This window comes from Neoarius graeffei, chromosome 10, assembly GCF_027579695.1.
Source record: "Neoarius graeffei isolate fNeoGra1 chromosome 10, fNeoGra1.pri, whole genome shotgun sequence".
Taxonomy (NCBI): domain Eukaryota; kingdom Metazoa; phylum Chordata; class Actinopteri; order Siluriformes; family Ariidae; genus Neoarius; species Neoarius graeffei.
Genome location: NC_083578.1, coordinates 70,837,304 through 70,858,115, shown reverse-complemented (window position 1 = coordinate 70,858,115; position 20,812 = coordinate 70,837,304). Strand labels below are relative to the sequence as shown.

Genomic DNA, 20,812 nt, shown 5'->3' with positions numbered 1-20,812 from the left:
CGTCCACACGGCACCGGCGTTTTGGGTGCCCCAAAACGAAATCTTTTGAGAACGGGTTCCAGAGTGGAAAAATCTGGCAACGGCACCGTTGCGAAGTCGTCTGGATGAGTAGAACGGATTTGTTTACGATGACGTCACGACCACATGACTGTCAGTGCTTCACGCCGGGTAGAAGTGTAACGAACTCGATGCGAGTTGTCAACAAATCCTATAACTAGTCCAAACACTGCGGAAGCAGTAACCAAAACCGTGCACCGCCCGTGCACTTTCCAAAAACAAAACCAATCCCGCCAGCAAAAATAGGAAAAAAAAGGAGTGATCTCACCTCTTCAGATGTTGGTTTAAGTCCGACAATACATTCCTCAAAAAGGGCGTAGAAGAACAAAGTAATCCATCAACGTGTAGCATTCAATTTATTCCGGACCATTAAAGAATTCTGGAGGATATCAGAATGTTGGCGTACCGGCTTCCATCTACTCCCATTCATTCCTTTTTCCGCATCTTTCGTTTTACGCTACTGATTAATAATCAAAACTTTATGTGGCTGATGCTACAGAAGAAGCGGTTTATGCACATGCGTCTACTTCTATTGTTCTGGTGTCTCCGATGGGACCGTCTTACAGCGCACGTAGTGGTGTGGCATGTGTATTGCATCGTTTTCAGCAAGCGTTCCGTTGCCATATATACCTGAAATGTAACTGATCCGTTGCCCATGTGGACGCGATATTTAAAAAAAAAAAAATCCCGTTGCTGTTGTCGTGTGGATGTAGCCTTAGAGTAGCCAGTTGACCTAATCTGCATGTCTTTGGGCTGTGGGAGGAAACCAGATAACCTGGAAGAAACCCATGCAGACAGGAGGATAACATGCAAACTCCAAACAGAAAGGCCCCAGTCGACTGGCAGGTTTGAACCCAGGACCTTCTTTTTGTGATTAAGTACTTATTAACCAATAAAAGTTTTGAATCACAAACCTTTTGATCAGTCAGTAAGTCTGAGAATCATAGTGTAACAAATGGTGTAATTCTTGGGATTACAAAAAAAAAAAAAGACTAGTCAGTACAGACTTGCTTTGTAGAAATCTGGTTTACATAAATATGCAAATGCATCTGTTTGTTTTTCTGCTGGCTGTTTTCCACATCGCTTCTTTCTCTTCAGTCAGTGCTCCAACATGCACTCCCTTTAACAGAGAAGAAGCCCTGCTTTGATTAGAAGCTGAGAAGAGAGGTGATCGATAAAGCACAGAGAAACCCAGAGGACAGAACTGACACGATCTCAACATAAGCATGCGGTCGTGACATGTGCACATTGCCTCATTCCCCTCCGAGCATTAAACAAAAACAAGGCTTGCCAAAGGAGATGCTCCTGCAGGCGAAACACACATAGGGCACGTGTGTGACGCATAGCGGGTTTTTTGGGTTGCATCTGTCACATGTGCTCAGCACTTGTTTATTATTTTCACACGCTTCCCATCAGACCAGTCAGTATTTGTTAAAATGAATAATTGCGTAAAATATTTCCTGTATGAAATTGTCATCTATAGCACCACATGTGCATTATGCATACAGGCTTTAAGTTCACATTATCGTATTTTTTATTTATATTGTTCGAGATGATGAAAAGGAAGTGAGTGGGTCACTGGATGCTTGTCGTGAGAAACATTTTAATGCATCTCTTAACGTATCATGCTTTTTATATAGAGTTAATACTTGAGATAGAGATTGGGTATTTAATCAAATTTAAATTTGCATTGCTACCAAGTTTGACTGACTGAGTAGTGAATCTAAGGAGATAAGGTCATCATGTTTACTCGTACGTGTTTGTATGTGGGTTCACTCTTTAGAGAATGGGTGCGGACGTGCGGGCAGTGGTGGTGCAGGAGCGAAGGCTGCACGTTGGTGTCCATAACGGCCTGGGCTGGGTGGATGGGCCTCAGGTGATGGTGCTAGAGCCCAGGGCTGTGAGAAGCAGTGGCCTTAAACAGAGTTCTACAGAGACGCACAGGTGGGTCAGTTTTCCCAATACATATGGAATTCAGAATTTTATTTCCCATAAATGAATGAATGAATTGAAGTCTATTAAAGGGGAACTGAAGGCAAATTTTTTTATCAAAATTCTATTTATCTCATTTTATTAAATATAGGAATACATTTTTATAGCTATTTTGTCACTGCTATAGCAAGTTATGAGTGTTTGAAATATGCTCTGTAATATACCGTATCAGTCCATATGTCAAAGCAATGGGCGTAAACGAGATTCGTTGAGACCTGTGCGAGACATCGTAGAACGGAAGTAAAAAAATACAGCGGAAATCAAAGAGACCAACATCTGCCAACGCTGTCAAAAGACGCGCGCGCCCTCTTTCGAATGCTGATGTAATCAAGCCGGACGTTTTGTTTGTTTTGATAGCAATCAGGAAAGTTTGAAAAAAGTAGGCAGTAATCGTCATTTAAACTCATTTTTGTGCAATATTTCGTTTGGAAAACAGTTCATTCGGTGGAATAAATGTGACACAAGATGCCGAGAACACCTGGCTGACACTTCACGTTTCGAAGTCTCGCACAAGTCTCGTGAAGATCGTGCGGATAAGCGACGCCTGCCGTGGACCAAACGAACTAAATTCAACACGGCTAAAGACCGAATAGGCCGATAAGTATAATATTTAATTGCAATTAGTTGCCAATACGAGTCACGATATAAGGTTACTAAAACCGAAAACGTAATTGAATAACACGTTAATTAAGAAATAAAGCAAGTTTAAAAAGGACTTCAGTTCTCCTTTAACTCCTAGACGGATAGTATAATCCCAGCTGTGTAGGTTGTACAAGATTTCCAGTTTATAAAAATTCATGAAGGTTCATAGACATAGAATGACATTGTTTTTGTTTTTTTCTTTTTTTTCCTTCAATGTTCTCGCATTTTAGTTATCAAATTACTACATGCTAACTAGGTGAGTCCGATCATACGGCAACTAACATTTCTGTTGAATGAGAACTAACAAAAATATGTGAAGACATCCCCCAGAACGTCTTCAAATTCCTGCAAACAGCATTGTAGGATACCTGAATCTATTTTGAGAAAGGTACTTATTATTCTATTCTGAATGATCGATGGTCAAGACCATGTTTTCCACGAAGGGAACAAGACCAGTTATGGGCTTTACTTGCGGTTGAGAAAATATAAAAGAGAACCATATTTCCGTTGAGGAAAGTCTATGGATTTCCGAACAACAGTGGTGCTTGAAAGTTTGTGAACCCTTTCGAATTTTCTATATTTCTGCATAAATATGACCTAAAACATCATCAGATTTTCACACAAGTCCTAAAAGTAGATAAAGAGAACCCAGTTAAACAAATGAGACAAAAATATTATACTTGGTCATTTATTTATTGAGGAAAATGATCCAATATTACATATCTGTGAGTGGCAAAAGTATGTGAACCTTTGCTTTCAGTATCTGGTGTGACCCCCTCGTGCAGCAATAACTGCAACTAAACGTTTGCGGTAACTGTTGATCAGTCCTGCACACCGGCTTGGAGAAATTTCAGCCCATTCCTCCATACAGAACAGCTTCAACTCTGGGATGTTGGTGGGTTTCCTTACATGAACTGCTCACTTCAGGTCCTTCCACAACATTTCAATTGGATTAAGGTCAGGACTTTGACTTGGTCATTCCAAAACATTAACTTTATTCTTCTTTAACCATTCTTTGGTAGAACGACTTGTGTGCTTAGGGTCGCTGTCTTGCTGCATGACCCACCTTCTCTTGAGATTCAGTTCATGGACAGATGTCCTGACATTTTCCTTTAGAATTCACTGGTATAATTCAGAATTCATTGTTCTGTGATGGCAAGCCGTCCTGGCCCAGATGCAGCAAAACAGGCCCAAACCATGATACTACCACCACCATGTTTCACAGATGGGATAAGGTTCTTGTGCTGGAATGCAGTGTTTTCCTTTCTCCAAACATAACGCTTCTCATTTAAACCAAAAAGTTATATTTTGGTCTCATCCATCCACAAAACATTTTTCCAATAGCCTTCTGGCTTGTCCACGTGATCTTTAGCAAACTGCAGACGAGCAGCAATGTTCTTTTTGGAGAGCAGTGGTTTTCTCCTTGCAGCCCTGCCATGCACACCATTGTTGTTCAGTGTTGTCCTGATGGTGGACTCATGAACATTAACATTAGCCAATTTGAGAGAGGCCTTCAGTTGCTTAGAAGTTACCCTGGGGTCCTTTGTGACCTCGCCGACTATTACATGCCTTGCTCTTGGAGTGATCTTTATTGGTCGACCACTCCTGGGGAGGGTAACAATGGTCTTGAATTTCCTCCATTTGTACACAATCTGTCTGACTGTGGACTGGTGGAGTCCAAACTCTTTAGAGATGGTTTTGTAACCTTTTCCAGCCTGATGAGCATCAACAACGCTTTTTCTGAGGTCCTCAGAAGTCTCCTTTGTTCGTGTCATTATACAATTCCACAAACACGTGTTGTGAAGATCAGACTTTGATAGATCCCTGTTCTTTAAATAAAACAGGGTGCCCACTCACACCTGATTGTCATCCCATTGATTGAAAACACCTGACTCTAATTTCACCTTCAAATTAACTGCTAATCCTAGAGGTTCACATACTTTTGCCACTCACAGATATGTAATATTGGATCGTTTTCCTCAATAAATAAATGACCAAGTATAATATTTTTGTCTCATTTGTTTAACTGGGTTCTCTTTATCTACTTTTAGGACTTGTGTGAAAATCTGATGTTGCTTTAGGCCATATTTGTGTAGAAATATAGACAATTCTAAAGGGTTCACAAACTTTCAAGCACCACTGTACATACAGTACAAGTGGAATAATCAGAATTTCATTATCCCTGTGTCCGAAATCACTCACTCGTTCACTACTCCCTACTCACTATATAGGGAATTACTATATAGAGGACTATATAGTGAGCTCATTGATAAAATGTAAAAACACTTTCGGACACTAGTCCGTCATGCTGTTATTTACCTATGTCATTACTGTCACACAATTAAAACATGCCAGATCGGTCGGCTGGTGGGTTTTCAAAATAATAAATACATGCATGTATTTTTGTGGTAAATCCATATTATACTGAGCGTATTTCCCACATTAATAAATACAAAGTACTTTGGGTCTGCTGCATCTTTCAGTTCTTTTAAATCAAGGCCGAATACTTTCTTCTTTGCCTCAAATTTGAGGCGTTTGATTTGATTTCTTTCAGCGCCCGCAGTGCATGATGGGATATATTGCTTGGTTAGTGACCATCGGTTGTACACTACTTTTCTTGATGCATTGTGGGATAATTTGAGTGCACTATACAGGGTGTAAATAATCCATCACTATACATTCGGACAGCACTACAACATGGCATCTCACTATATAATTCACTATATAGTGAGTAGTGAGTGATTTCGGACACAGGGTATGTGAATGGTTAGCTTTTTGAAATGCTGAGTCTAGTATGGTTTCTGCAAAAATTATCAGAAGGGCTCATGTGTAAGCAAAAGCCAGTTGAGATGTTACCAGAAAAGAAAGAGAATAATGTTTTCTTTCTTTCTTTCTTTTTTTAAATCATATGATGGGCTTATACCTTAGTACACTGGAACAACAACAGAAGGAAAGGCATAAAGTCAATAAACAGTCACATGAGAAATTCCAAAGTAAAGGAGTTGTTATGTACTATATTGATGCTAAAGATGAAACTCTTGGATCAATGAATGGCACAGTAAACACATTGCTGGAAGAGAGGAAATGCAAGTGGTAAACAAGCTTGAGCATTGTTTAGACCAGGGGTGCCCACAATATTTTGATTCGCGAGCTACTTTTAAAATGACCATGTTAATATGATCTACTCGGACTAAGTTGTTACCACTACTAGGCCTACTATGACTACTACTACTACTACTACTAATAATAATAATAATAACAATAACAATAATGACACTTGTTTTGATTTATAAACATTCATATGCAATTTGTTTAATAATATGCAAACATGCATACAAAAAGGTGACTGAAATTTACATTCAAATTATGTTAAATGCATAAGCTTTGTACTCCTAAACGTATTTTTGTTCAAATCACTGTTAACTTTTATAAACCGCAAACTACTAATATGTAAACATGAAACAAGCCCACTGTAAAAAAAAAAAAAAAAAAAGGGGCTATGTTTAGAAAAAAAAGTTAAATGCATCCAGACAGGCATTGTAAACCCCATATTTTTGTTCACATCAGTTGACTTTTGTATAGCCTGCTAGACAGAGATTTGACATTTACAACAATTTTATATAAAAACATTTTTCCTTCTTTTATTTTTTTTCCTTCTTTCTTTTCTTTTTTTTTTTACCGTGGAACTTAGCAACAGCACAACTTCAATACATAGCATACTGATGTAGGCCCTAAATCAGATCTTAATCCGATGATGATCGGCACTGGAGGGAGTCAGAGAGGGCTGCATAGTCCGGACAGTAGCTGCTGGTAGCGAGCCTCAAGCAGGCCTCGAGATGATCGTCGGACATACTGGAGCGGTATTTGGACTTAATGATCTTCATATGCGAAAAGGCCGACTCGCACAAATAAGTGGAGCCGAACAATGCGGTTAAGGAGGTGGCACATTGCCGCATGTTCGGGTACTTCGCCTCCATGAGTAAATTCCAAAACGGCCCATGCGCCCTGGACTTCAACTCGATGTCGGACTGCAGCATCAGCATCTCGTCTTCCACGGCAGACGTGTTCAGCTGAAACAGTGCCGCAACTTTTGAGGCGAGGGAATCCACCTCAGTATCTTCCCCGAATGGGTGGCACATGAATGTAGCTAGCGGCTCGAGCAAAGCAAAGCCTTGAAATCGCTTCTCAAACTCTGACTGGAGAATTTCAATCTGCTCAGTGTAGCGCGCACTGTTAAGTTGCGCAAACGCCCTCCCTTGCATCTCCAGCTCCGAGGCGAGGTTTCGGAAGTTTCCTAAATCACGGCGCTGCATCTTTGAAACCAGCAGTTTCATTTTGCTGGTTGTCATGGTAACCTAATGTAACATTTTTTTTGACGCAGCGCTTGGCTGACGTTTCGCTTCAGGGAAAAAGCGAATTTGTTTACATGTAAAAATGACCACGACGTTTTTTTTTTTTTTTTAAATTTCATAACAAATATATTAATATTTACATATCAATCATGAGATCTACCATCCCTGCCTTCGAGATCGACCGGTCGATCGCGATCGACGTAGTGGGCACCCAGGGTTTAGACCTTTAACTTGTCTTTTTTTTACGCTCTTGAATAAGACATGAATGCAGCTGAAGTTTTCCATGTCAAACAGAAATACTGACCTCACTTAATTCTCTGTACTTATCACTGTTCCTCAGGTCTTAGGGTGATGATACACGGGGCAATTTTTTGGGCAACAGACAATTGGTAACAACCAGTCAGCTAAGAACTGCTGAAGTTCTCAGAACTAACTCATAGCTAGCGGTAACTTTCAGCTAACTACAAGGGTAAGTCAACAAGTTCTAAGACAAATGGAAAAAAAAATCTTTATTTATGAAAATAACAAAGCTATTTCTCGGGCGGCACGGTGGTGTAGTGGTTAGCACTGTCGCCTCACGGCAAGAAGGTCCGGGTTCGAGCCCCATGGCCGGCGAGGGCCTTTCTGTGTGGAGTTTGCATGTTCTCCCCGTGTCCGCGTGGGTTTCCTCCGGGTGCTCCGGTTTCCCCCACAGTCCAAAGACATGCAGGTTAGGTTAACTGGTGACTCTAAATTGACCGTAGGTGTGAATGTGAGTGTGAATGGTTGTCTGTGTCTATGTGTCAGCCCTGTGATGACCTGGCGACTTGTCCAGGGTGTACCCCGCCTTTCGCCCGTACTCAGCTGGGATAGGCTCCAGCTTGCCTGTGACCCTGTAGGACAGGATAAAGCTGCTAGAGATAATGAGATGAGATGAGACAAAGCTATTTCTCCACATATCCTCCATTTAAATCTAAACCCTCCTGCAAGTGGCATTTCCATCGGAGAATTCCTTCTTTGTAGAATTCTGGGGGATGTTTCACACCTTTTGAAATTATAACATCTGTCTTAGAACTTTTTGACTTACCCTCGTATGTTAGCAAAAACCACAGCTAGTTAGCTAAATCCTATTCAATCTCTATGGAGCGGTGGTTAGCTAACGGCAGTTTACACTTAGCTGAAAAAAATCGATGTCTTTATTACAACTTGAGCACATAAAAATAGATGCTTGTTGGTTTTCTAAGGGGCGGCACGGTGGTGTAGTGGTTAGCACCGTCGCCTCACGGCAAGAAGGTCCTGCGTTCGAGCCAAGTGGTCGGCAGGGGCCTTTCTGTGTGGAGTTTGCATGTTCTCCCCGTGTCTGTGTGGGTTTCCTCCAGGTGCTCTGGTTTCCCCAACAGTCCAAAGACATGCAGGTTAGGTTAACTGGTGACTCTAAATTGACCGTAGGTGTGAATGTGAGTGTGAATGGTTGTCTGTGTCTATGTGTCAGCCCTGTGATGACCTGGCGACTTGTCCAGGGTGTACCCCACCTCTCGCCCATAGTCAGCTGGGATAGGCTCCAGCTTGCCTGCGACCCTGTAGAACAGGATAAGCAGCTACAGGTAATGGCTGGCTGGCTGGTTTTCTAAACATTTGATGAGGTAAACTCATAATGTACTTGCATAAACGGATGTAAGTTGTCTTTTCGCTCCACTGCCGTTGAGATGCCACCATCTTTGTTGAAAATTTCAGAAGCTCTCAGATGGTCATGTGATTTACTGCTAGGACTCTGATTGGATGATCTTAAAAAGTTGTCTCGTTCAGATAGAAATCGTTGCCTAATCTCAATGGGAAAGTGTCCAAGCGCACTTTGGGTTGCCCGGCAGCATTGGGCAAAAAGTTGCCCCGTGTATCATCACCTTTAGTTTCTGCTTTACAGTAGATTTATACCAGCTGACTTCTTATCCCAAAATCCTTAAACGCACTACTGCATGTCACCTTGTTGTTGTTTTTTTCTCCCCTCACTCCCCTCTTTTCACGCTCTACATTCCCTGCACCTGAGTTACCTTTGCCTCAATCTTTTATTCATCACACCTTATAACTCATATCAGATATGAATTCAATGTGATTTACACATCTTCTGTGTGAGCAATAAATAATTTATGGCACGGACCTTATCTGATTTCAGAAATGCATATTTCAAAGCGTTTTCACTCTGGCCGGATGAGGATCCCCTCCGCGGCCTCCTTTGCTTTAAGTTCTGCTTCATTAGCTCATGCTGGATGTCAGCCCAGCCGAAATGCCGTGAGGTGAAAGTGAAGAACAGAGCGCCGAACTTCTCCCTTTCATACATGCCTGGAAACAGGGCTATATTTAAAAGCTGACGAAGATGAGGAGAAGACGAACAGCAGAGAGAGAGTGAATTGACATCTCCCTTATGTCGTCTCTCACGACTCCCTTTCAGCTCTTCACCTCTGATGTGCGAGATCTCGTAGTTCACACCGGAATGTGTTGCAGTTACGTGCTAACGGGAGACCAGCCACAGCTTCCTGTCATTTACGGCTAGTTTAGGGTGCAGGAGACTGGGGTGGAGGAAGCGACGCAGTTCTCAGGGTGTCAAACAGAGAATGCGATTAATTAATAATACGTTTACAGCTCAACACTGCTGCCATCTTGATGTGTGTGTGTGAGAGAGAGAGAGAGAGACTGAAACAAAGGTGAAAGCAGACTGTTGGGAGCAAATTAGGCATGCCAGACCACCATGCGTGACGGAGACATAACAGGTGCTTTGGGGGAATTAATAGATTTCCGCACTGCAGACAAATAGTAGCACTAATTGTGCCAAACTTTAAGATGGTACTCTCTAAATTATTTTTCCTCATTATCTTTCTTTTTGCACATCTGTGTTCATGTCCCCAATTTGGAAATCAATAGATTGTTTGTATGCTCTGTTGCAGAACCCTGGCAGATTGAAACAGCATTCATTTTGAGTATTTCAAAGCCTTCTGCTTGTTGCTTGTTTTTTTCCCCCCCCGTTCCCTGAGGGACTATACCACAGCCATCCATAAATAAATAAATAAATAAAAACAAGCTCTATAAATTTCCATGTGTGTGAACTTCCAGTCTCGAATTGCACAAACGCAAAGAATTCCTTCACCCTCACTATACTATCCAGTGAGATCCAAGACCCATTTTAATATATTTACTTACACTAATTAAATGTGTATTAAATTCTGACGACTCAAAACCCTTGAGATCTACTGCATGCCTCACTTTAGAAATTTATTCCACTAAAGTAACAACAAATCTGTTGGATGTTTCAGGTTTTCTTTTTATTACACCCCTGCTCGGGGGGGGGATACTGGTTTATTTACCTCGGTCCGTCCGTCCATCCGAAACACCCTTTTCCTGAGCAACCACAAATAATAGCCACTTGATACCATACTTCAGTTTGGGGTTCTATACCGTGTATACCGTTTTCAGGTCTGTCGCACACCAACTTCCTGTTTACCGACGGAATGTATTTGCGAAACATTTAGCATGGATTTACAAAATTTTTGTAACATTTTTCTCAGCAACTGCAAATCACAATTGCTTGATATTTGGTACCGAGCTTCAGCTTGGGGTTTTATACCGTGTATACCGTTTTCAGGTCTGTCGCACATCACCTTCCTGTTTACCGACGGAACGTATTTGCGAAACATATAGCGTGGATTTACAAAATTTTTGTAACATTTTTCTCAGCAACTGCAAATCACAATTGCTGGTCTGTTGCACATCAACTTCCTGTTTACCGACGGAATGTATTTGCGAAACATTTAGCATGGATTTACAAAATTTTTGTAACATTTTTCTCAGCAACTGCAAATCACAATTGCTTGATATTTGGTACCGAGCTTCAGCTTGGGGTTCTGTACCGTTTATACCATTTTCAGGTCTGTCGCACATCAACTCCCTGTTTACTGACGGAATGTATTTGCGAAACATATAGCGTGGATTTACAAAATTTTTGTAACATTTTTCTCAGCAACTGCAAATCACAATTGCTTGATCTTTGGTACCGAGCTTCAGCTTGGGGTTTTATACAGTGTATACTGTGTTCAGGTCTGTTGTACATCAACTTCCTGTTTACCGATTGAATGTATTTACGAAACATATAGGGTGGATTTTGACGCTATTTCAAGAAGCAAAATGCTATTTCAAAATGACAGTTTACCAGGATGCTATTTGAAATCCCTGGGGAGAGACACTCCTCTTTACTTACTTGTTTCAGGGTTAATTATTTGTTGAAGTCAACATTCATAATAAGTGTCCTATTCCTTCGATTGCTTGCATTCTGATATAAGCGAGAGTGGGGGGTATATGTAAGTGAGCAGTAGCTCACAGTTTATCTTGTTGTTTAAAGGGCACAACAAAAGCTATTTTCGTAGCCAAATATCACAACAAGGTCAAAACTATGACGTATGGGACTGCCATAAAGTGAGGAGGGGGAACATTTTATTTTTTACATGTATATTTCTCTCATTTGCTTGATGTTTTCTATCGAAACAGACTTACAGTTGGCAAAAGGTTTAAACTCATGACCTTCCAACTGATAGGCCAACAGCCCAGTTCCTTAACCACTGAGCCAACACAGTCCTATTTATTCTTCTAATAATTATATGCACAGTGATACCACTGCACAAGTTTAGCAGCTTACACATGTAGTTATTTCAGTACACTTCCTGCTTATGCATGAGTCAATTATTTCCCTCATTAGTGCCAAGTGGTTGTTTAAGAGTGGGATCCTCACCCTGTACACCACTGTAATCTTTCATAGCTTTTTCCACACTGGGTTTGATTGGCCACTAATGAGTTTGGTTCTCTCTGCACTATTTAATTTGTTAAAGCAGTGTTTAGTGTACATGCTTAAACAGAATAGATTAGTAAAATAGTGTCTTTATAAATTGCAGCTGAATTAAAATTACCTTTTAAATAGTATGTTGTACATTATAGTAAGTATAAGAAGATAGTGTGTTCTACATTTTCACTGCTTTATGTAGTGCAGCTTTTGTATACTGCCATTTCTGCATTAATTTAAAAAAGTACTGCAGCATTTAAACAAACAAAAAACTAATCTATCTTCTATAATGCATTTAGAAAGTCTTCAGCTTCCAAATAGTACAGCTACCTCTCGTTGGTACCGTAGATGGCTGTATGACACAACGGAGTGTCACCGTCTAGGGCGACGTATAACATTAGTTTATTCTAGGCACATTCACTGGATATGAGCAATGGTGTGCTCTGATTGGCTACTCTACAACTAGGCTATCAGCTCATATACTGTACCATGAGTAGAGAAAAACAAAACTGTGGTGCGTTTTGCTGAGCCAAACAAGGACGAAAGAAAATCTCTACTCAAAAAGAAAACCCCAAAACCTACAAAAAACCCCCCAAAAAATGGAATAAAAGTATTTGATGGTAAGAACATGTCTTTTTTTTATTTTTTCAAGAATCATTATAGCATTTTTCACGAATTGCTCCTGTCATTTCACTGGTTTGTTTACATTCTAAGCGGAAATTATTTTGTCGGACGTTTTGTATAAAGTTTTTATTTATCACATTTGCAAAAAATAAAAATAAAAATGCTCTCTTTCTCAAAATCCAGTGAATGTGGATAGAATAAAACAGTTATTCCACTCAATCTCGTCGGACATGGCTTACCGTATATAGTCGCTGACTTGGCGCTACGCGCCTCGATGGATATCAGCTCATGTACGACTCGATTTCGTGGAATAACTGTTAAATGTGTTGGAAATACATAGTATCTGATCTCAGGGAGGATCTAGTTCTATGGAAGCAATTTTGTGCCAAAATGTTCATACAATACTTTTGAAATATCAAACGAAAACGACAAATCAAAATACAAAAAAAAGAACAAAAAGTCAATTTTTTTAGACTTGCAAACAAATTATTCATGTAATCGTGCGAAATATCAGTCTATTACTCTTCAGAAACCTTTTATTTTTGTTCCGCATCTTTCTCAGTTTTGCTTGACGTAATTTATTTTGGTTGCGATTCCAGCTTTCTCGTTTGCGCTCCCTGACTTTTTGCTTGCAGTTTTGGCACAAACTTCACGTGTGGGCGGGCTGTCCAGGAATGCATTCCCATTGGGTAACTTGTGTTTGACTGACAGCTACGCTCAGCCATTCCCTACTCGGATTTTGGCGGACTGTTTGACGAGTGACCGATCCATTGACGGTAAACAAGGATCGAGTGGACTTCAGTGGCGACTATGATATTGAATTTACACTTTGTTGAATTAATTCAGTATCATAGTCGCCACTGAAGTCCACTCGATCCTTGTTTACCGTCAATGGATCGGTCACTCGTCAAACAGTCCGCCAGAATCCGAGTAGGGAATGGCTGAGCGCAGCTGTCAGTCAAACACAAGTTACCCAATGGGAATGCATTCCTGGACAGCCCACCCACACGTGAAGTTTGTGCCAAAACTGCAAGCAAAAAGTCAGGGAGCGCAAACGAGAAAGCTGGAATCGCAACCAAAATAAATTACGTACGCCAAACAAAACTGAGAAAGACGCGGAACAAAAATAAAAGGTTTCTGAAGAGTAATAGACTGATATTTTGCACGATTACACGAATAATTTGTTTGCCAGTCTAAAAAAATTGACTTTTTGTTCTTTTTTTGTATTTTGATTTGTCGTTTTTGTTTGATATTTCAAAAGTATTGTATGAACATTTTGGCACAAAATTGATTCCATATAGTTCCTGCATATCACCTGGCCAATTTTTCATACTGTCAAGCATGGTTGTGGCGAAGTACAGAGAAAAAAAAAAATTGTGTTCAGACAATGAACCAAAACATAAAGGCGTGAGACAAGTCTGGAAATGCACTTGTGTCACACAGACTTGTACACACATTGACTTTTGGCCACCCTGGTTTTCTGTTCTTTTCTAAGCGTAGGTAAATGTAGAAATACTTGTAATCACACATACATTCCACATTTGGTGAATGGAGATTAGGTTAGACCACCTTTAATTTTTTGAAAAAAAAATCACTTTTACTGTAATAGAGCACAAATGATTGGGCCGTGTTCTTCAGTCATGACGGGCAACTGGGAAAAAGATTTTTTTTTTTTAAAGATATTTTTTTGGGCTTTTTGCACCTTTATTGGATAGGACAGTGCAGAGACAGGAAATGAGCGGGAGAGAGAGACGGGAAGGGATCGGGAAATGACCTCGGGCCGGAATCGAACCCGGGTCGCCCGCATTCATGGTATGGCGCCTTAACCACCTGAGCCACAACGCCCCCGGAAAAAGATTTTTGAAGAAAAGTAATACTTTTTTTTTTTTTATAAAAGTAGTACTCTTTGAAGTGCGAGGGTATGGCGGCAGCACAAACTGCTTACTGTGATATAATAGACATGAATGAATCAGGACTCCGAGCATCTGCTGTGAGTCACTACAGTAAATAGATCTCTTTAATCGTGGTAGACAGACACACAGTTTGAGTCTCGCTGGCTGATAATGCCTGTGCTGAGCATTCATGGTTGTCTCTCTCTCTCCTCCAGCTCCGTCCTGATGCTGCGTGGTAATGTGGAGCTGAGAATGATAAGACACCCAGCCTTCAGCTTGCTCTTCCAGCTGGAGTACGTCTTCACCGTTCCCCTTGCTGGAGATGGGAAGGTACTGTAACACACGTTTGTCCAAGTGTTAAATCAAGTTGGCTCTGTTTGTATAGCACATTTCACATTCAAAATAGTCTCAAAGCAAGACTACAAAGGAGTAAAGAGAAAAAGGAAAGTATAAATAACATAGCCTGACAGTGGTTGAACCAAAATAAAACTGATAAAGAGACACAACAACAACTGATAAAAATAAAAGCTTGAGAAACAGAACAAAAGGAATAAATATAGAAAGATAAAAAAGTAGAACAGATGGTATGATATTATAGTTATTTATACTGCTGCAACTGATTATAAGCTCCATCATGCAATGTTTTCTTTAATATAGCCTAGCGAGTCTGTGTTGATTCCATCCATCAATGTGATGCTTTAGAAGTAAAAGCCATACCACCAGCTATGCAGGGGCGGCTCCAGGAAAATGGGAAGGGGGGGGTCGACCCAGTAAGGCCGGGGGTCCGGGGACCCCTCTGCAGTTTTTAAATGCTCGAAGATGCATTTTAGCTGTCAGAGACATGTTGTAAGTGAAATCTCTTAACCTTCATCCTACCAAGTGGGGTCCATCTGGATCCCGCACCTATATGTTTGTTTGCCATTTTAAAAATATGTGACATACTGCCTCACCGTTTTATGAATTTGTCGGAATTTATGTCTTAATTAAAACACTAAAGCACCGGAAGATCAGCTTTTTGCATTGTGAAGGTATAATTAATTTGTTACTGGGGTCCAACCGGACCCCAGAGTAAAGTTTATCTGTCTTTCATTTTATAATTGAATAGCACACTGAAAGTTAACTTCTTTTATTTCTTTTATGTTCCATAATGAAACTACCAAGGCATTCCTTCTTGGGGTCCGTGTGGACCCCACTGCTGCAATAAGCACAGGCTGCAAAACAAAAGCCCTAAATTCATCTCATCTCATCTCATTATCTCTAGCCGCTTTATCCTTCTACAGGGTCGCAGGCAAGCTGGAGCCTATCCCAGCTGACTACGGGCGAAAGGCGGGGTACACCCTGGACGAGTCGCCAGGTCATCACAGGGCTGACACATAGACACAGACAACCATTCACACTCACATTCACACCTACGGCCAATTTAGAGTCACCAGTTAACCTAACCTGCATGTCTTTGGACTGTGGGGGAAACCGGAGCACCCGGAGGAAACCCACGCGGACACGGGGAGAACATGCAAACTCCACACAGAAAGGCCCTCGCCGGCCACGGGGCTCGAACCCAGGACCTTCTTGCTGTGAGGCGACAGCGCTAACCACTACACCACCATGCCGCCCCGAAGCCCTAAATTATTTTACAATTACTTTTTTGTTTTAAATTCTGTAAGAAAAGACCTAAGTTGTAATCCAGAATGTTTTACAGCTGCATGAGCTGCAAAAATCATGTATATAATGCCAATTTTTTTTGTGGCGCTATAATTTGCTACATGTATGCTAGTTATTGCAATATTATTGCAATGTTATTGCATTTATAATACATAATTGATATTCAGTCATAGTGGATTTTGTTCTTCAATAAAGTTATGTCTGTTTGCTGCATTGAATTGGTTCTTACTGCATTGATTTCAAGGTATTCCCTCCTGGGGTCCATACGGACCCCGCCTGGTAGTTTGTGTATGTAAAATTGGCTGGTAGGATGAAGGTTAAGTGTGTTCTTTATGCCTTGGGCCCTTTAGTGTATTGCTGTTATTAATACAAGATGTTCTGAACAAAACTTATCTGGTGATTTTGTCTTTATAAGCTTTAATTTTAAAGAAAAGTATTGGGGTCCAAACAGACCCCACATGGTAAGATTAAGGTGTAAAATAGCATGGTAGGATGAGGGTTAAAGAAAATTACCATATCAAAAATGTGTTTTAAAACTAAGAACTTTCAATGCCATTTTATTCGTCACTGAAAACGAGTTGCAGGTATACGCGCAGAACATAATTACAGCTGATATATGGTAATATTTACGAACGTTGCATTGTCATATAATGTATTACTGCATGATACACGACAGTGTAGTACACCGACCACAAAACACCTCATATCAATAAATCATTACTATTTTAGCAACTGCAACCTGAGCTCCTGCTCAGGACATTCAATGTACATATAAGCCAGTGAATATACCCAGGTACACTGAGGGAATGTAAGTGGTCACTTAAAGGGGTACCAAATATAATACATACAGTTGCTGATGTGACAAAGTAACGTATTCTTAAGTATTCTATCAAATTTATATACTAGAAAACAACGAAATATCTTGGTAATTGTAAATATAATAGTCGGTACGCTAAACGGCACAAGAGTCGCCATTTTTAAAAGACCGTGATGTCAGCCCTACCCACTGCACTAGGAGAGAAGCGTGTAATCATGGCGTCGGGCGCATCAAGTGAAAGCGACAGCTCTGTCGAATCATACAAAGAGATCCCGCAAAAGACACGTCTGGAGGATCGTTATGCTTTCCATCGGTCCTGTTATTACACCCGAAAGCAACACACTGTGGCATTGTATAGCCGATCACTTACAATTCATCCTACTTTCCGATTCACACGTGCTATTCCCAACCTCAATGAGCCAACACAACTGGGCACATACATACGTCATGAGTGTTATGCAGAGAAAATGAACGTGCATTCTGATTGGATAAAATTAATATCATGGCGGGCTGTTCAAAATGCGGAAATAGTTTCCTGGAGCTACTTTCAAAACACTATAACTTTCCAACCTTAGAACAAAAAACTTTTGTAAGTCTTGAATAAGGTTCGTTAATGTGTGTTTTATTGTTATATTTACTCTATATATTGCCCTCTGTTCCCCTTTAAGACAGAGCGTAACACCGAGATAACTCTAAACAAAGACTGAAAGAGTTTCATGTCTATAATGGGTTGTTTTACAATCAGGGTACAAAGTTTGTGTCACAGGGGTCCAAAATTCAAATAGATTCAAACTGGTTCTTGTACCAGTTTTTAAGTGAAGGACAAGTTAAAGAACAGATTTCAGGTAATTTTTTGACATGTGTGTATGGTAGTTTTGTGTAATCTGCTATAAGATAAAGAAGATTAAGTGTAGCTTTAAGCAGGGCTGGGAGAAACAAATGAAGTGATTCTCGGAGAGGACATTTTTTTTTTTTTTGACAATTCAGAATCCACTACTTCCATAGTGCTTTTAAATATAAGGCTGTAAGCTTTGTGTTAGTTGTCTCTAATATTTATGTCCCAATATCTTGACCACATTTTAGGATGAAAATAATCATTTTAGATATGTTATTTTATATTGAAAAATTAGCTGTCTCGGAGAGGACTTTTTTTTTGACACAATTACATACTAACTTGATCAAAATAGTCTGAAAACTTACTGGCATTCAACATTAAAACTTAACTATGTTTCCAATGATATGGAACCAAATATGTGTTTTATGGTATAAAGAATGATGTAAGTGCATCCCTTTTGGAGCTACCTGTGGTCAAAAAAGCACTTTTTCTAAATGACACGAGTAATTTTGCTAAATATGACATATATTGCCATACATTCACCAAAAATAACGTTATCACCAATTTTTTTTTTGCATGGTAAATAGAGCTATCACAGGGCTACAATAAACAACCAAGTTTATTCAGTCAAGCCTTTTGATATTGAAGATAATAAGTGTTAAATGTCATTTTTAGCTTGCGTACCCTGATTGTAAAACAACCCTAATACAAAGTCAGTAACTGCAATCTGAGCTCCTGAGTCTAATAGACTGAGATAACAATACAATGATTATGTGAGTTGCATGTGAACAAGTCCTATAATAAGTCTTAGATCCCAAGACTCTGAGGATTTCAAGCAGATTTTCTTCAGAGCCGTTGCAAAAATCAACATCTCTCACAGACCCATCCAGCCGCTGTCGGAAAAATCAAAGTGAGCCTCACCCTCAAAACGGCACGTGTCCCATGTACATACACAGGGTATAGTGAGTAGAGGGATACCCTATTAATGAGTACGAGCAGTAGCTGGACAGCTGGTACGTGTGTGTGTGTATGCGGTAAGCCTGCTGCAGCATCTTATCGTTTTGGCTTGTGAACATGCGTGTTAACGATACCATAAACATAAAAGGATAGCATACACCCTTTGCATGTAGAACCCCAATTCCAAAAAAGTTGGGACACTCTGTAAAACATCAGTAAAATCAGAATGCGATAATTTGCAAATCATGGAAACCCTATATTGCATTGAAAATAGTACAACGACAACATATCAAATGTTGAAACTGAGAAATTTTATTGTTTTTTGAAAAACATATGCTCATTTTGAATTTGATGTCAGCAACACGTTTCAGAAAACTTGGGACAGGAACAACAAAAGACTGAAAAAGTTGTGTAATGCTAAAAAAAAAAAAAGTAATTTGGTTAATTGGCAACAGGTCAGTAAAATGACTGGGTATAAAAAGAGCATCCCAGAGAGGCGGAGTCTCTCAGAAGTAAAGATGGGGAGGGGGTCACCGCTCTGTAAAAGACTGCTTGGGCAAACAGTACAGCAATTTAAGAATAACGTTCCTCAATGTAAAATTGCAAAGAATTTGGGGATCACATCATCTATGGTCCATAATATCATTAAAAGATTCAGAGAATCTGGAGAAATTTCTGTATGCAAGAGACAAGGCTGAAAACTGACATTGGATGCCTGTGATCTTCAGGCCCTCAGGCGACACTGCATTAAAAGCAGACACGTGTCTGTAGTGGAAATCACTGTATGGGCTCAGGAACACTTCAGAAAACCATCATCTGTGAAAACAGTTCATTACTGCATCCACAAATGCAAGTTAAAACTAGATATAAACAATATCCAGAAACACCACCACCTTCTCTGGGCCTGAGCTCTTTTACAATGGACTGAGGTGAAGTGGAAAATTGTCCCGAGGTCTGACGAATCGAAATCTGAAATTCTTTTTAGAAATCTTGGCCATCACGTCCTCCAGGCTAAAGAGGAGAGGGACCATCCAGCTTGTTATCAGTGCACAGTTCAAAAGCCAGCGTCTGTGATGGTATGAGGGTGCATTAATGTACATGACATTGGGTAGCTTGCACATCTTGGAAGGCATCATGAATGCTAAATGATATATACATGTTTCAGAGCAATATGCTGCCATCCAGACAAAATCTTTTTCAGGGAAGGCCTTCCTTCTTTCAGCAAGACAATGCCAAACTGCTTTCTGCACATATTAAAACTGCATGGTTCTGTAGTAAAAGAGTCCGGGTGCTAAACTGGCCTGCCTGCAGTCCAGACCTGTTTCCCATTTAAAACATTTAGCGCATTATGAAGCTCAAAATATGACAAAGGAGACCCGAACAGTTGAGCAACTGAAATTGTTTCTTGCAAAAATGGGACAACATTTCTCTTTCAAAACTACAGCAATTGCTCTCCTCAGTTCCCAAACATTTACAGATACCCCTTTTCCACCAAATCAGTTCCAGGGCTGGTTCGGAGCCAGTGCTGGTGCTGGTTCACAACTCGTTCAACTTGCGAACCAGCTGAGAACCAGTTTGCTTTCCCATAGCTCGTGGAGCTACGTCAGTTACGTCGCTGTATACGTCAGTTACGTCGCTGCATACGTCGTTACATCGCTGCATACGTCATTACGCCGCTGTATACGTCAGTTACGTTGCTATGTTTGCATAAACCTTGGCGCGAATATCGAAGCAAAAACAACATGGAAGCAGCAGCAGCAGCAACAACAATAATAATAATGGATGACTTCGCGTTTGTACAGCTGCTGCTTCTCATCGCTTAAAAATGGCGATCTTTCGCGGTCTTGTTATTGTTGTTGGTCTTAACAACTCCGCCCCCCCGCTGATGTAAGCGGTTCTTTCCTCTGGCCCAGCAGAGAGTTGGTGCTAGCCTGAAACCGGTTTTTCTGGCCCCAGAGCCAGTTCTTTGTCAGTGGAAACAGAAAACCCGGTTCCAAACTAAGCACTGGCCCCGAGCCAGCCCTGGAACTGCTTTGGTGGAAAAGGGGCAAGAGTGTTGTTAAAAGTAGAGGTGATGCAACACAGTGGTAGACATGCCCCTGTCCCAACTTTTTTGAAATGTGTTGACATCAAATTCAAAATGAGCACATATTTTTCAAAAAACAATAAAATTTCTCAGTT

The 20,812-nt window shown here is 40.5% G+C and overlaps 1 protein-coding gene across 1 annotated transcript in view; it reads left to right on the top strand.

Moving 5' to 3' along the window:
- nphp4 (nephronophthisis 4) overlaps positions 1-20,812 on the top strand; it is a 522,237-nt gene that overhangs the window by 205,262 nt on the left and 296,163 nt on the right. The window contains exons 7-8 of the mRNA XM_060932193.1: positions 1,841-2,001; positions 14,576-14,690. Coding sequence (XP_060788176.1) covers positions 1,841-2,001; positions 14,576-14,690 — 276 coding nt within the window. The remainder of the gene's footprint in view (positions 1-1,840; positions 2,002-14,575; positions 14,691-20,812) is intronic.